General features: G+C 42.5%; 1 protein-coding gene across 1 annotated transcript in view; it reads left to right on the forward strand.

Annotated features, from left to right (window-relative positions):
• Window positions 1-284: 284 nt before the first annotated feature.
• The window catches only part of TTC17 (tetratricopeptide repeat domain 17), a 54,021-nt gene continuing 38,469 nt past the window's right edge, over window positions 285-15,836 (forward strand). Inside the window, exons 1-4 of the mRNA XM_015630381.2 lie at window positions 285-515; window positions 12,619-12,708; window positions 14,045-14,214; window positions 15,165-15,276. Of these exons, the coding sequence (XP_015485867.1) occupies window positions 300-515; window positions 12,619-12,708; window positions 14,045-14,214; window positions 15,165-15,276 (588 nt within the window). The 5' untranslated portion in view covers window positions 285-299. The remainder of the gene's footprint in view (window positions 516-12,618; window positions 12,709-14,044; window positions 14,215-15,164; window positions 15,277-15,836) is intronic.

Here is a 15,836-nt window from a genome sequence, read left to right on the forward strand (position 1 = left end):
CTTTTAAATTGAAGCGTTCAGCGTGTCGCCACACGGCGCTTGTTGGCATTTAACGCCGGTCTTGTGTTCGGGACAGCGGCTCCGCCGTTACCGGGGCTGCCAGGGGTGCGGCGAGCCGCCGTTGGCCGTACCCGGCTCCCCGCGCGGGGCAGTCGGTGCGCGGTGCTGTTAGCCGTGCTCCAGGGCCGCGGCCCCGGGGCTGCTCCGGGACTGCGAAAGCTCCGGCCGGTGCCTCCCGGTTCCTCCTCGGGCACCGCCCCCGCACCGCCCCCGGCGCGGCCGCACCGCCCGCTCCCAAAATGGCGGCGGCGGCCGTTCCGCTTCCGGGGGCTGCGAGCAGGCCGGGATTGGGGAAGATGGCGGCGGCTGGAGCGTCCGGGCGGGGCGGGTTGGGGCGCGTATGGGTCTTCTCCGGATGGGCCCTGGGCCTGTGCTCGCTGCTGGCCTCGGGGACGCGGCCCGCCGCTGCCACCACCCACTGGGTGGTCACCGAGGACGGGAAGATCCAGCAGCAGGTGAGTAGCCCTAGGGACGCGGGTGCGGAGGCACGGAGAGCCCCTGTCCGCGCCGCCGCTCACCCATAGCCCCGCTCTGTCCTGAGCCGTACGGCGCCGGACACGGGTCTCCTCGGCCCGCTGTCAAGCCCATCCTGTTCCCGTAGCCGTGCAGCAGCCGGGCGGCGGTGCCGGTCGCTCCCGCGGCCCCGGCACGGGGGTCTCCCGCGGCGAGCTGGCGGCGCTTGTGAAACGTGGCTTGAATCCTCCGGGGCGAGGCAACGGGGAGGGGCGGTCGGTGTGTCGGGGCGAGCCGACGATGGATGTCGGCTGGAACTCTGTTTGGAGCAGCGGCGGTTCTTGCCTAGGGGCCGCTCTCGGGGAGCCTCCGGCACGGAGGCCGGGTCCCGCTTTGGTGGTGAAAGCAGCGGTACCACGGCCCCGGCCCGCAGCCGGGACCCGAGACCCGAGCGGGGCCGGCCCCGGGCATACCCTGACTCCTCACCGCGGGGAGGAGATGTCAGTGAGTTTGCGAATTTCCACGTCCAGCTGCACCCCACCCGGCCGCTTTTCTTTCCTGCTGGAAGTAGGGAAGAAGCGGTGGCGTGTGTGCTCGGTGCAGGAGCACACGCACGCCCTGTGGGTTTCTTTAGTAAAAATGTCTTATTTTGATAGTGGGCTGATAAGCGGCTTGAAAGAGTCGATCTGTATCTCGTGTTTAGGCTTTTTTTTAGTTGCTTGCCTTCCTTTTGTTGTAAAGGGAGCAGAAGTTTACTTTTGTGTCAGATCTGTCCGTTTCCCTCTGGAGTGGAAGAGTTGATTGCTGGAGTAAGCAATGTGGCCTTTCCTCTGTAGAAAAGAGTGGAGACGTGAATGAATGTCCATTATCACCTTCCATTTGTGAGGATTTTTAATCGGGTTTTCCTGTCAAAATGCATTAAGATCCTCAGACAGGTGCAGCAGACTTTTCTCTGCAGGAAACTCCTGCTTTCTTTAAGCTTCTTGGACTTTTCGCCTAACTGTGTGGATCCAGGTGCTCTAACACCCTAATTAATAATAAATCAATTAATGACAACAGCTCCAGTGCTATCTCATTTCCTTTCCCCACTTAACATAGTGAGGAAGTGGTGCAAGTATATGATAATGGTCTGGAGGCATCTGTGTATGTATACTGAGTGTATATTATAACATCTGGGTCAGGTGTTGATTTTGATTATTGCATGAAAAACAGCTGTGACTTGGAAAAATCCAATTAGATAAAATGGCTTGAAAACCTTATTAGCTGAATTCATTACTGATTTTAAGGAATGGTGTTGCACCATGTCAGCTAACTGATGCTACAGGTAGAAGCTTCCACTGTACTGTTGCTATGCCTTAGTCTTTTCTATTACAGTTCCAAATGCTTTGTAAGCAGGGGCATCCCCATGTTCCCTCTGTCAAGTTCTCAAAGCCTGTAGGTGAGGTGAGAAAACAGTATCTGTGGAATAACTGCTCTTACTTGCATGGTCAAAATTCATTCACCCATTTCCAGCAAGGAAATTCCAGTTATAATTATGTTATTACTTGGAATGTGGGGAGCCAAATTCTTCAGTACCCAGAATGTAGTGCTGGGAATTGTCCAGTGAGTTTTTTGTAATTAGATGCATTTTGGCATCTGTTACTGTCATGTCACTGGCTCTCATGAACATTATATTTAAATTTGTGGTTATTGCTATTGCCAATTCTGCATAACACCTCTGAATTTCATTTTTTCCACTCACTTGTGTTTTGGGGAATTTCTGGACCAGTTTTTTAGTGAACATCAGTGTTGTTTTAAGTGCCATAATGTTTCAGTGCTTCAATAGTTAACAGCAAAAGTAACAGTCTCCACATGTCCAGCAACAAGCAGGAATTGTTGTTCCACTCTACATTGCACTGGTACAGTCACACCTTGAGTGCTGCGTGCAGTTTTGGGTGCCTCAGGATAAGGACATTAAACTCTTAGATTGTGTCCTCCCAGAGGAGAGCAACCAGGAGGATGGAAGCTCTCAAGGGTTAGACTTACAAGAAGCAGCTGAGGTCACTCAGCTTGTTCAGCTTAGTTCTGAGGAGACCTCATCCAAGCCTACAACTTCCTCAAGCAGGGCAATGGAGGGGCAAGTGCTGATCTCCTCTCTGGTGAGAGGACACAAGGAAATGGAATGAAGCTGTGCCAGAGAAAGTTCAGACTGAACGTTAGGAAAGGTTCTTCACAGACAGGTCAATGGAACAGGCTCCCACAGCACCAGAGGTCAAGTAGCATCTCAGCAGGATTCATAACATCTTGGAGAATTCACAAGTGATTTATCAGTTCATTAGTAGAACCACAATATTCCAAAATATTTAAGCTCTCCTCCTAATACCAAGGACTTGTTAGCAGGACAAAAGCCTCAAACTTCACTGCAGAGCATTCCTTTGCTTTAATTTTTCAGAATATTCTTCATTAAGTTGTTACACATCGTGAGAACTCATGGGTCCATTCCAACTTGAGATACTCTTACTCGTTGGCAGCGGGAACCTCTGTGTGCTGTGTGCTCCAGGACCCTCACCACCTCAGATGGGCTTTGCTGGCCCTCCAAGAAACCTGAAGCAGGCACCTTCACATGGGTGCCTGGTGGAGGGTCACAGTCTCACTCCTTGCCCAGTTGTCTCCAGACTTGCTGCAGCAGCCCAGGGTGCAGTTGGCTGCCTCAGCTGTGAGGGCTTGCTGCTGCCTCACCACTAGCTTTCTCCCCACCAGAGCCCAAATGCCATTTCTGAAAAGTGTTTTTCATTCAGCTCCAGCCTTTCCTGCTGCATGGGGCTGTTTCATCCCATGGGCTTGCATTACCATTGTTGACTTCATGAGATTGGGCTGACAGGGCCCTTTCTCCAGCACCTTGTCTTGCTGCAGCCCTGCAATGGCCACGCTACCCCACGTTTTTGCAGAGGACACCAAGCTTGTGGTGTCCTCTTTTACCCACTGTCTGTAGTAAAGACCTGCGTTAGTAATGATTGGTATTGATCCCTGAGGGATATTGCTGGTGGTCAGATGGTGTTGGACCTTGCACTGCTCATTGCAATGCTTCCAGCACAGCAGTCTCTGACTGGAAGTGGCTGCTGATGGCAAAGAATGGTATTAATTTGCATTTATATGATTTAATTTTGGAAATATTAAGTATAATAAATATTAATGTATTGTTCTTAATAAAATTATTACTAATAAAAAAATAAATACTAATTCTTAAAGTCTGAAACACGTCTTCAAAGATTACCTTTTTAGAGAGGTACAGGCTTGGTCTTCATTTGAACTACTTCAGTTTATCTGAGTGAAGCCTGTATAATTAAGATGTAGGCAAAACTTAATTGATGGTAAGACCCAGACATTCCCACTGCTGAATGAGCCACTATCTGTGAAAATGCAGATGAGCACCAGTGACAACTGACTTCCTTGTAGCTTTGAGTTTGCTACTGTGAGCTTTGTTTTCCTTGTTACCAACGTGCATTGTGGATGAGGAGCTGACAGCAGGATTCGCAGATCCTGACCTAAATACAGAGTGTAGTTGCTGGAATGTGTTTGAGGGAAGAAAGGTGAGATTATTATATGTTATTGACCTAAAATCTCTTAGCTGTTTTTCCTTACCATGCAGCAAGGGTGCAAGCATTTAATATGAGACTACATTCAAGCATTCAAGTGAGATTGACTTTTCTGTGACGCAAGACCACAGGTATACCCTGGCTCAGACTTGATTTCCTAGTGGTACAATAACCTGGCAGCAGTGGCAAAATTAACACACTGAACAATTTTCCATATATCAGCAAGATCTCTTCTAGTAAATAGGAGTACTTGCTAAGTAGTTATTGTTTTTCAAGTTTCTAGTGAGCATTTCTAAATGACAGAAGAAATTACTGGCAGTGTATGTAATACTTCCAAGTCTCAGCCATCAAGAAAAAAACCATTAAGCTGTATCTGTTGCTCTAGTAGCTGGTTTTCAGATCAAAGACATCATTCTCTGGATCAGTTCATGTCCTTCTTTTAGTCTGAGTCTACCTTCAAATGTGTGCCTGCAAAGCCAGGGACTGAATAATCGTCTCTCTTTAATGAGATTATATCTGCTCAGTGCACATGTTTATAAGCCATTTCACAACTCACAGTATAAAGTTCAGGCTAATATATAACTGATTTTAGACAGTGCTTGTAGGGAAGCTAGTCACTCTACAGAAATACTAGTGTACTTCAAGAGAAGAGAGAAACTTGGCATAAAGAGAGGACAGACAGTTGTCAAATTAAATGCAATGCAGAATATAGTCATTCATGGCTTTTATGGTGGGGGCCAGCTGCTACCATGGCTCAGAGACTTGACATGAGAGCTGAGGTAGGGTCTTGCTAGAGATGCCTTGGTGGAGGTGATTCAAACTGATCAAGTTAGTGGGGACTCAAAGGACTGCCTTGTTGTGGGCTGCTGTAAACTCTGAAGAAGTTAGAGTAATTAAACTAAAAGAAGTTGCAGAGGCCTTCCAGGCAGATGATCCAAAGCAGGATTGGGAAAGTGTTGTCAGGAGCAAAGAGCCCTTGGCAAGGAATCTGAGTTGGCAAAAAGTTGCTTTAGTTTTAATATGTTGTCGTGTGTTTTGAAGTTCATGAGAGATGATCTGGAGAGAAGAGTCAAAGAGTAATACTGGCTAGCTTATTTGGGACTAAGACAACCAGCTGCTCAACAAATGTGACATCTGAATTTCTGCAGTGCTGTAGTGTGCTTCAGTCTGGCTTGGTGCAGTAGAGAGGGGAGACAGTACCTACCAGTTGTTCATTTGGTTGCAGATTTGAGTGTAAGAGCACCTCGAGCAAGGCCAGTTGATTCATGGGTGGCTTTAGAGCTAGTTAATGCATTACTCTGTCTGGCATCTGAGTGCACATGTATGCTAACAGGTTGGTATGAGAGCAGTGGTCCATGTGCTCAAGAATACAGGAAGAGCAGCCATCCAAACCCAAGGAAAGCTATGATTCTAGTGCAGCCAAATAAAAAGTATTTGCTGCTTACAAAAGCATCTTCTGTGATACATTTAAGTAGTCGCTCAGTCCTATCTTAAAAACGACAGGTGAATGTTTGCTCTGCTCTTACTCTAAAAGTTAGTTTGCTTGGTTGTGTGAACTCTTATTTGACTGAATTTCTTATCCTTCCAAGTCTATTGTGTGCAAAAAAACAGCAACAACAACAAGGAAACAAAAAACCCCACATACATACACCAAAAAAAGTTGTTCATTTTTACAGAAGTGTGTAAGGTGGAACCATGCCTTCCCCAAAGCAGTTGTCAGTACCTCCTTATGAGGGTGTGCAAAGACACCTGAGCTGATTGGTTTGAATGTTCTGTAGTTCACTAGATGTTACCCAACCTTGGGGTGAAGAGCTGCAGCAGGATGGTTCTGAGGCTTAAGGTAAGGTTTTCCTCAAGGAAAGGAATACTTTTTCTGGTTTAGAACTTCTCTCTTGATCACCAGAGGAGCATAGGCCATCATGTGGTATGAAAAAATAGTAGTTTAAAAAAATAAATCTCTTCAAATCTTCTGCCTTTACATAAGTGTATAAGAAATTATTGAACCTGAACGCTTTGTAGTTGCCAGTATCTTTGTCCCAGGTGGGGATTTAGAGCTGCACTGTCTTCTCCCAGGGGAGCACAGCCTATGTATTTCTGTGTCACTGTGAACATCACGACTAGATCTGAATTTATAAAAATAGGCCTTATATGATGTATGTGGCATCAGAAATGCAAATGTTTCATTCAGTGGAGCAGCAGTGGTGAAGTTGCTTCCACTGCTCTCAACTCGGCAGTCAGAGATTTGCATCTGAGGTAGAGGAGCTAAGAGGCAGATCCCAAGGGCTGCTGAGCTGCAGCTGTTGGTGGCCGTGCCCCTCACACCTGCCACAGCCCAGCACGTAATTTTATGCCAGGTTTTGACTGCTGACAGAAAAGCTTTAGTGCAGAGATGTCTGGATTTAGCTGAGCTTGATAAGACACGGCAAGGTGGTTCAGGCTGTAAGTCCAGAATACTGTAGCAGTGTCTCTGACCACGTGTAGGCATGTCCTGCTCATTCCTCAGCTCCTGGTGTTTCCATATAGCCTTTGTCCTCTGGACACGGTGTGTTCCCAGGTCCCTTTTCTCTTAGGATCTCACACTTCGATTTCTTGGCCTCTCATCCTGTTTTCTGTCACCTTTAAAATAAGGATTGGACAATCTGAAAAGATGATATGAATCATCTGTTCAAAACTGGTTATTCTATGGTGAGAGTTATGCTTGGTGCCTGGAATGCCTTCCCTGTATTGTGAACTTCACAGCCGAAGGGTGGCCTTGGAATTGGCCCAAGCACATGTTTGCATAAAGACCCCACCGAAGCCCAAAAGAGCAAAGTCAGCAAGACTGAAATCCACTTTTATTTCATGTACCTGCCTGCTTTAAAAATACACTGCTGGAGAAAGTTATTTCCCTCAAAGTTTAACAGAAAAAAAAAAAAAAAGGGTTTTCTGCTACTCATTTGCTGAAGAAATTACTGCTCAGGGTTAATCTTTTGTAGGTATCTTGTAAGTAGTAATAAGTCTTAAGTAAGCTATAATTTGTCTTCTTGTCTGTATTTTCAATATTAGAAGACTTGAAATTTTTAGGATTTGGCAGTGAGAAGACATCAAGAACCAGTCTGCTTTTATAAAAAAAAGTACTTGTTCATTACAGATGTATATCTGAATAATCTCTCCATCTCTTGTTTTCATTCAGCTGAGCATATGGCTACTGGAGAATATAAACCTTAGCTAGAATATACAAGTTGGAAATTTTTACCCTTAAGTATGACCAGCAACACATTGGGCTCATGGTGTTTCAAATAAAGTCTTGTTTCCCTTTGATGTGTTTAGATCTGTTACCTAGGATATTCATAGCTTGTGTGATCTCAGTTGAGCAGAGCTATTCAGTAGTACTGCAATTTTGTTAGGTTTTATTTCTGAAGTGCTACAGGTGTTAAAAATTTGTGTTTTCCCTGTAGCACAGCTGGTATTAAGTACTAGTGCTTAATATCAAATATCTAGTGCTGTTTGCTAACAGATTCTGCACCATTAAGCTTTTAAATGGCTCAATACTTATAAAAACTCATTTCTACGTCATTTGTCTGTGTGAATTTTTTCAGTGACATCCCTTGGAAATAGTAAGTATCTTCTGACGCTGCCTGCTCATCATTTGGATAAGTCACATTATTTATTTTCCAGTTTTGTAGTGTGTCTTGCACTGAAACCTGTACAGATTTTTTTGCAGCTTCCTCAGAAATTCCATGTAGCATCATGTTGGAGTGTAAAGTATTTCAAGACTTAGTAAGAATATACCAAAGGACAGGCACCAGTTTTCAGATCCTTGGCTCCCCCTCAAGACTGCAAGAAGTTCCAACTCGTTGTAGGGGGAATTGCCTTTATTTTGTACAGTGACAAAACATGCACTGCCTATAAAACAAATATGGAGAGTCCATTTTTCTGTACACCATCATTTGATACAGTGTGTTTTTCAGCTTCTTTCTCTAATAATCTGCCTTCTGCATGTAGTATAATGTTTTTAGGATGTGCAGAGGCACAGAACAGCAGAACAGCTGTTTTGATTTTGATTTGCCTGTGCCTCAGTTAACAGTGGGGTTTCCACAGTATTTTATAAAAAGTCTTATTTAAAAATAGTTGACTAAGGCATTAATCAACCCTTATTTAAAGAATTTACTTCCTAGTGCTGGATTGTTGGGAAAAATATGGTGGAAGGTTTGGCAAAGCTTTCAAGTCTAATTGCTGAGAGACTTTGATATATGGAGGTAACATAGGAGATTGTAAAACTTCAGGGTTTGATTCAACTCAGTGTCTTTTTTCATTACACAAATTCTTTGTGTTTCTTGCTGAATAAGATTCTTGGTGTACTTTGTGACAGTGAATACATTTGTACTGTGCTTTATAAAGAAACTTTCACCTTTGGGCAAAGTTGAACAGAGAACACTTATTCTAGAAGTGTTTTTACTGGCAGGCTTTCTGCAGTCTTAACTATAGTAGCTGTCAAAATTCAAAGAAAGCTTTTCAGCACAACAGTTTTTTCCCCTGTTTACTGTGTTGGAATTGAAGTCAAATTCTTGCATTTCAGGCGCTTCATCTTGAATGTCACAATTTCAGCACTCTAGAGGAGGAGTAAATGAATGTCTTGCTTTGCTATCAGCCAAACACTTTGAGTTAAAAATGAGTAAGTTGGACAAAGCATCTGTTCTGGTGCAGGAGGCTCCACTCTCCACACCATGAGGCTGTGTTTGTTCTGTAGGTTGATGTCTGTTCTGTTGCATCTCAGAGGAACCTTGTGGAAAGTTGGTTATGTTTTGAAAAAGATGATCTTAGTCACAATATCTGTGTATTTTTCACTCATTTGACTGAATCAGGTGATGAGGCTGGATCTGAGATGAGTAAGTTTCAGTTCAAAGGCCACCTTCAAAGTCACTACAGAGAAGTGGGTAATGAAAACTTACCAGGTGCCTACCAGAGCTGCTTTATCATTCCTTAGCTGCATAGGGGAGAGAAAATACCAGAGAAAGCTCAAGAGTTTGGATAAGGAACAGGGAGAGAACACTCACCAGTTGCCACCACAGGCAGAACAGACTCAACTTGAGGAAATTAGTTAATTTATTACAAATCAGATCAGAGTAGAGTAATGAGAAGTAAAAGAAAATCTTCAAAATACCTTCCCCCAACCCATCCTTTTATTCCTATTATAAGGACTTATTCCTGATTCCCTCTACACACTCACTCCTCCAGTGTGGCTCATTCCCATGGGATGTCACAGGGTCTCTCCCACAAGATGCCATCTTTCAGGAACAGGCTGCTCCAATGTGGATCCCCTGGAGGTCTGCAGATCCTGCCAAAATCCTGCTCCAGTGTGGGCTTCCCACGGGTTCACAACCTCTTTTGGGTGTCCACCTGCTCTGGTGTGAGGTTCTCCCTAGGCTGCACGTGGATCTCTGCTCGCTGGTGAACTGCAGGGGACAGCCTGCTTCATTGTGGTCTTCACAACAGGCTCTGGGAAATCTTGGCTCTGGCGCCTGGAGCATCTTCTCCACTCCTTCTCCAGTCACCTTGGTATTTACAGAGCTGTTTCTCTTGCATATCCTCACTTCTCTCTTTTCTGGCCACAATAACTACTTTTACCTTCTTAAATGTGTTATCCCAGCAGTGCTGCCACAGTCACTGATGGGCTTGGCCTTGGCCAGCAGCGAGTCCGTCTTGGAGCCAGCTCAAGTGTTCTCTCTCAGACTTAAGGGAGGCTTCTGGCAGCTTCTCACAGAAGGCACCCCTTGCCATGCAAACCCAATACAGCTACTAAAATTCTGTGTTAGGAGCTTTGTGTTTGCATGCTGGTAAGGTTAACTTTCTATTAGGCTGAAGGATTCTGCTGTTATTAAAAAGTACTTGCTGGTGACAAACTGAGTCAGATGTGGAAAAGAAAATCTGAAGACTGAAGAAAAATATCCTTGACTGGGGTGATTTCCTGGTGGATTGCCATAACTTCATTAATTAATTCAGTGATATTGCTGTTTGATTGTTGAAACTTTGGTTTCTGCTGCCAGATAGTTGATGGGAGTGTGGTACTTCCTGCATTGCTCTCCTGTCAACCCACACATACTGGGTTGGTAACATACCACTCCAAATTCTCCAATACTGAATTCAGACCTAACTCTCAATGACACTGTCTTACCAAAAGTTAAAAACAGAAGCCGACCCTGAATATCATTCTGTTTCTGGATGAATGATAAGCCAAGATCCTTCATCTTTCAGAATAAGGTTTTCTAGTTGGTGATGCCTGCATAACTTTTCTCCAAAAATGTCTGCCCAGATGCTGTTTGTCACTGAAAGCAGAGCTGATAGTTGACTTTGTCCTCAGTGACTGTGTAGTATCATGCATGCAGCCTTTAGATGTCAGATGAGCGGTGCTGTTTTGGAATGGGTGATGAAGTGCTTTAAACACAGTGAAACTTACTTTCTTTTCAAATTCAACTCTCATTCATTTGCACATTTGTTTCTTCAGCAAATGAGGCATAAACCAGTGCTACATTCAGTGCATAGCTCTGGCTTTGTGTGCAACCAGTTCAAAGTGAGGTGGGGCCCATAGGAGGAAATAGGAAATATGACCATGAATAAAATGCTGTAGACTTTAATACTTTGACTAACAAAATCATTAGACTTTTTTTGAAATTATATTTTCTATATGTCTCTGCATCATGATGGATACTTGGTCATCCTTTATTTGCAACAGTAGAATCCATTATCTCCAAATTCATAGCATAAAAATGGACTAGTATCAGTAGCACCCATTATTTTCTATTCATCTTGTGATATAAGAGAATTAATTTCCTAAGGGAGAAAATGGGCTATATGTATCTGTTTGGGCTGTACAGGTAGCCACTGATCAAAATGGATCCATACTAAAAGAAGCACTGCAGCTTTTCCTTTGGAAAGAAATACTTAGCCAGATTTAGCCAAAAGCATGCTTAGAGTCCAGTGAAAGGAACAAGTGTTTATATCTCAGAGGACAAGGTCCTTACTCAGTCAAGAATCTTGCAACGTGTAGACTTCACAGTCAGTAGTCCACAGAAAGTAGATTTGAACTTCTTATCTGACTCACAGCCAAGAGAATACAGCCCTAAGGCATAATCTGTTGACAGGACACATTAGGATGACCAGAAAATATGCTGGAGATGCAGTTGTCTGCAGTAAGGGAGTGTAACAGACATTTGCTACTTGGAAAGGTGACAAAAAAGGAGGAACTGGAGCTCAGGAACTTCTCCTGCACCTGTACATGGCAGACTTTTCCATTAAATTGTAATATCATCAAGTTTGCACAGATGTCATGGGGTGGACAGCCCATTTAGAAGTATCAAAGCTGAAAACAGGTAAGTATTCACATCTTCATGCAGCAGCTGGTTCTGTATCCTGAAAGCTTGAGTGGAAACTGAGCAGATCCAGGAAAAACATCTTGATGTAGACCATCTAGCAGTCATGTTAAATGTGTGAGATGTTGCTATTCTTGTCACTGTGTCTTTTTATGCTGTCATCACATACTCTTATTTCCTTGTTTCTGTTCTCATGCTCCTTGAATCCTTCATGAACCAATTTAGTTTACTAGTTCAGACAAAACAACCAGGAAGGAGTTATGTTCTGTTCAGCTCCTGAGTTTGTGTTAGCTTCCAAGAGATCCTGGTGGTCACCACAGCTGGTGTGCAGTCAGTGTTACTGCTCTCGCACTGACATATGGGAGGAAACACTGGCTGCAAGCCTGGAAGTGAGCCTTTGCATCAGCTCAGATGCTTCTACACCGCTGTAGGGACTTTCCCCCCACCCAGCGAGACAGCAGAGCTTGGCATGAGGACAAGGCTGGGTGTTTCAGCCCTGGGGTGAAGTGCTGTAGTTTACAGAGCCCAGCTAGGGGCTGACGTGGAACTGCTCTGTGAGTGACTTACCTCTAATGTCCTTCTTCATGGAGCTGTGAACTCCTTTGCACAGCTGTGGAAGCTGGAGCATGGTCTTCAGAAACAGAGTTTTCAGTCTTTACCTGTTTCCCTCTTGATTTTATTTCTTTAATAATAATAATATAATAATTCCTTTATTTATTAGTCCTGAAGGCAGTAGATCCTAATGGTAGGCCAGTGTGTTAAATTAGTTGCACAAAGTTGTTGAAGCTGAACTACTTTATGCCTTTTGAGGGACATGGTGGAGGAATTTTAAAGTTACTAAACAAAGTAAGTTTCTGTGATTGCAGTTTAAGGTATCTAGTATTTCAGCAGTAGGTACTCTTAGTAATATTTGTTGTGGAAATCGATTTGCCTCTTATGCTTAGAACTTATGTGTCTGATTAAATTAATATAAGTTTAAAGTTAAAGCATGGGCTGAATTGGATTCTCAAATGACAATGTTGTTTGAAGTATGGATTTTCATAATGGACATTATAATGAATGTTGACTGGACAGAAAGCCTCTGAACAGGCAAACTGATTGAATGAACATAACTGCCTTCTTCTAAAATCACTGTAATTAGCTGAATGTCTTACATGATGGACTGTTAAAATGTCTTGCAGGTGGATTCACCAATGAACTTGAGAAACCCACATGATTTGGTAATATTAATGAGACAAGAAACAACAGTTAACTACCTCAAAGAACTGGAGGTAAAGTGTAACATTTAAGTACTAACTAATTTCAGAAAATACAGATTTTTTTTTTCCGTAGACTTTATAGTGATGGTTTTAAATGGGGAAAATAATTTATTATTGGCAAAGTTCTGCTTCAGTGAAAGGATGAAAAATTTTTCAGATCTCAAGAATTTTTTCCCTCGAGTCTGCCTAACTGGTCTCCAGTTGTATCATTCCCTGTTGTTAGCCGTAAATACTAACATTTTTGCATAAAGTCACTAGATTCTATTGTACTGTATTTCAGAAGAGCATGGAGCAAATCATCTCTGTTTTTCTTCAAGCTCATTTATTCTTGAGAAGGAGTGTGAGACCACCCTTTTGAAAAGGGCTTTTATGAACTTTGAACTGATAAACTGAAGTTTAAATACAATAGGGGTTAGGTAAGCAAACAGCTCACAGCCCTTCTGGCCATGCGCCCCTTTCTTGTGCCAGCTTTGGTTTTATCAGATTGGGATGAATAACTAAGTGGAAAGCCAGATGAACACTGGAGGTAGCTTTAGGTGAATGGGAGAAGTAGGAGAATGGAAAATAAGCAGGACGGCCCCTGGTGTGACTATATTCAGCCATTCTTTCTCATCAGGGTATACTCTTTTTTTGTAGTGATGGATGTTTTAGCTGTGGATAAAATAATACTTGCAAGCTTTTTGAGGTGTGAGTTGTGGGTGTGGAAATTACAAATGTCCAACTTGATACACAAATGGCTTTCAGCTGAAGTTACCTATTGTAAGTTCTTGTACAAATTGCTACTAGTGTATATATATTTATTGTTTCATAGTAGCATGTAATCAAATGTGTATGGCTTTAATTAAAAATGCAGGTTTTCTCATTTCACAGGTATTCATGTACAGTACTATTCACATGTACTCATGTTCAGCTGAACTTAGCACACTCAACAGTTAAGATGATGATGATGATGTTGCAATGTCTCGTATTATTTCCACGAGGTCTTAGAAAAAAAGGGGGCCAAATGTGAAAAATTGGATGTACTTGTAGCAGCCATTTCTTCTTTTCCTACATTGCCTACCATGGATCTGGAATGTTACTAACCCACTTTTTAGCCTCGACAGAAGAAATAAGGGCTCGTTCAAGTTCCATTATCTCTAATGAAAGCATTTATATGCCATCCAAATCCAAAAAAGTCCTACAGATGTTATAAAAGATAAGGAGGTATTCCCAAAATTTAATAAGAATTTTTAACATTTTTTCAAATGAACTTTGTTTTAAGGAAAAAGTTGGACTGTTGAATCATAGCAACTATAGTGTTTGCTTTCATTGGTAATATATGCTTCTGTTTCCTTTTTTTTTCCTACAGAAACAGTTAGTTGCTCAAAAGATTCATATAGAGGAAAATGAGGACAGAGACACAGGGCTGGAACAAAGGCATAATAAAGAAGATCCAGACTGCATTAAAGCAAAGGTGCCCCTGGGGGACCTTGATCTGTACGATGGCACATACATCACCTTAGAGAGCAAAGATATCCGGTAATAAGATGCTTTAATAAGGTGCTTTATATTCTAAGATTTTTACTGAATGAAAAAAAAAAAAATGTACCACTAAATACAGCTGAAAAATTGCTAGCATTGGCTTTCTTTAGATGGGAGTTTTTTGTTTTGTGTTATGCCACTAGTTGTAAACAGGTACAACATACAAATGCTGTTTCCTCCAAACTGTCTATGCTAGCCCTGCCCTGAAACTGTTCCTTTCTGTTCCCCAGTTCTACTACTGTTACTCTGTACTGATACGACCAGACACATGAATAAAAGTGAAATACATCATGTAGTAGGGGGTTGAATTTGTTTGAGTGTGCTTTCACTGTTTAAAACTAGATACTTGCTTTAGTGGAAACTGTCTTGACTTAAATTTGAATGAAATTCCATTGTTTACCAAGCTGTTGAACTTTCTGGTCATATTTTGTCCCCTGTGTTTAGAAAGTGAAGGATGAGCAGACAGTGTACTTGACATTCAGCATCATTGGTAATTCATCTTCAGGAATGACTGTTTTGTTTTAGTTGGATTTTTTTTTTTATCATAACTGCATGAGTGCTTGAAGTGAGAAAAGATCCCTTTTATCATCATACACCTTCATTTGGACTTCTCATCACCCATATTTGGGATTGGTTTGTTTGTTTCAGTTGAAGAGTCTGTATGCATTGCCATTTGCCTGGCAGACAGATCATTAATCATAGCAGTGATACACTAGGTTGACACTGATACGTTTTGGAGGCTATCCAAATGTTGATATTTTCAAGCAGACAAATTTATTTTCTTTATCCTGTGGTCATGACATCCTGATACAACTGAAATCTGGGAATACAACAGAAATGGGCTAATGTGCCCTAACGGGATTTCCATAATGATTAAGTCAGAGTACTCTCTGTATTAGCTACCATACTGTATCTTAGGAACTTGTATTGTGTCATTATGTCCTCAGCCCTGAAGACTATATAGACACAAAGTCCCCAGTGCCTCCAGACCTGCAGCAGCCAGACTGTACAAAAGTTCTAGATCTTCCATACAGTATTCATGCTTTTCAGCACTTACGGGTAAGTGAACAAATGGAATTATTTTTCCCCATGAGGAGGAGGAACAGAAAATTCTTACTAGCAGTTCTCACTCAGGGTTGAAAGGTGTTGAATCTTCCAAGACTGTTTCACACTTTTATAAAACTACAGTTGGACCCTGATTAAAGTAGCTGTGTATCGGTATACAGTTTCTCTTTTGTTATTTTGGCCTTATTTTAGAATTTTCCTTATTTTTAGGAAAATGGAGTATTTTGTTTTCATAACACATTTCATTAGCAAATTTGAAGCTTTCATTGGGACTACTGCTAGCTTGTGAGTTGTCTCAGTTGAAAGTTGGAGAGTGCTGAACAGGGTCGTTAAAATGTATGAAGATTCAGGATAAAAAATTGTTTGCAGTTTTGTTGGTAGCCCCTAACAAATGTGAATGTCTGTTTGGTATCTGAATGCCAAGCCCTAACCCAGAGGATGAGATAATTGTCCCCTACTAGCACAAAGTTCAGCTGCTTTAGAAAAGTTAGAATGGAAGAGTAGTAGGAAAATTGGTTTGGTCAACAGCATTATATGAGCAGATTTTCTAATGC

The sequence above is a fragment of the Parus major genome, chromosome 5, assembly GCF_001522545.3.
Source record: "Parus major isolate Abel chromosome 5, Parus_major1.1, whole genome shotgun sequence".
NCBI lineage: Eukaryota > Metazoa > Chordata > Aves > Passeriformes > Paridae > Parus > Parus major.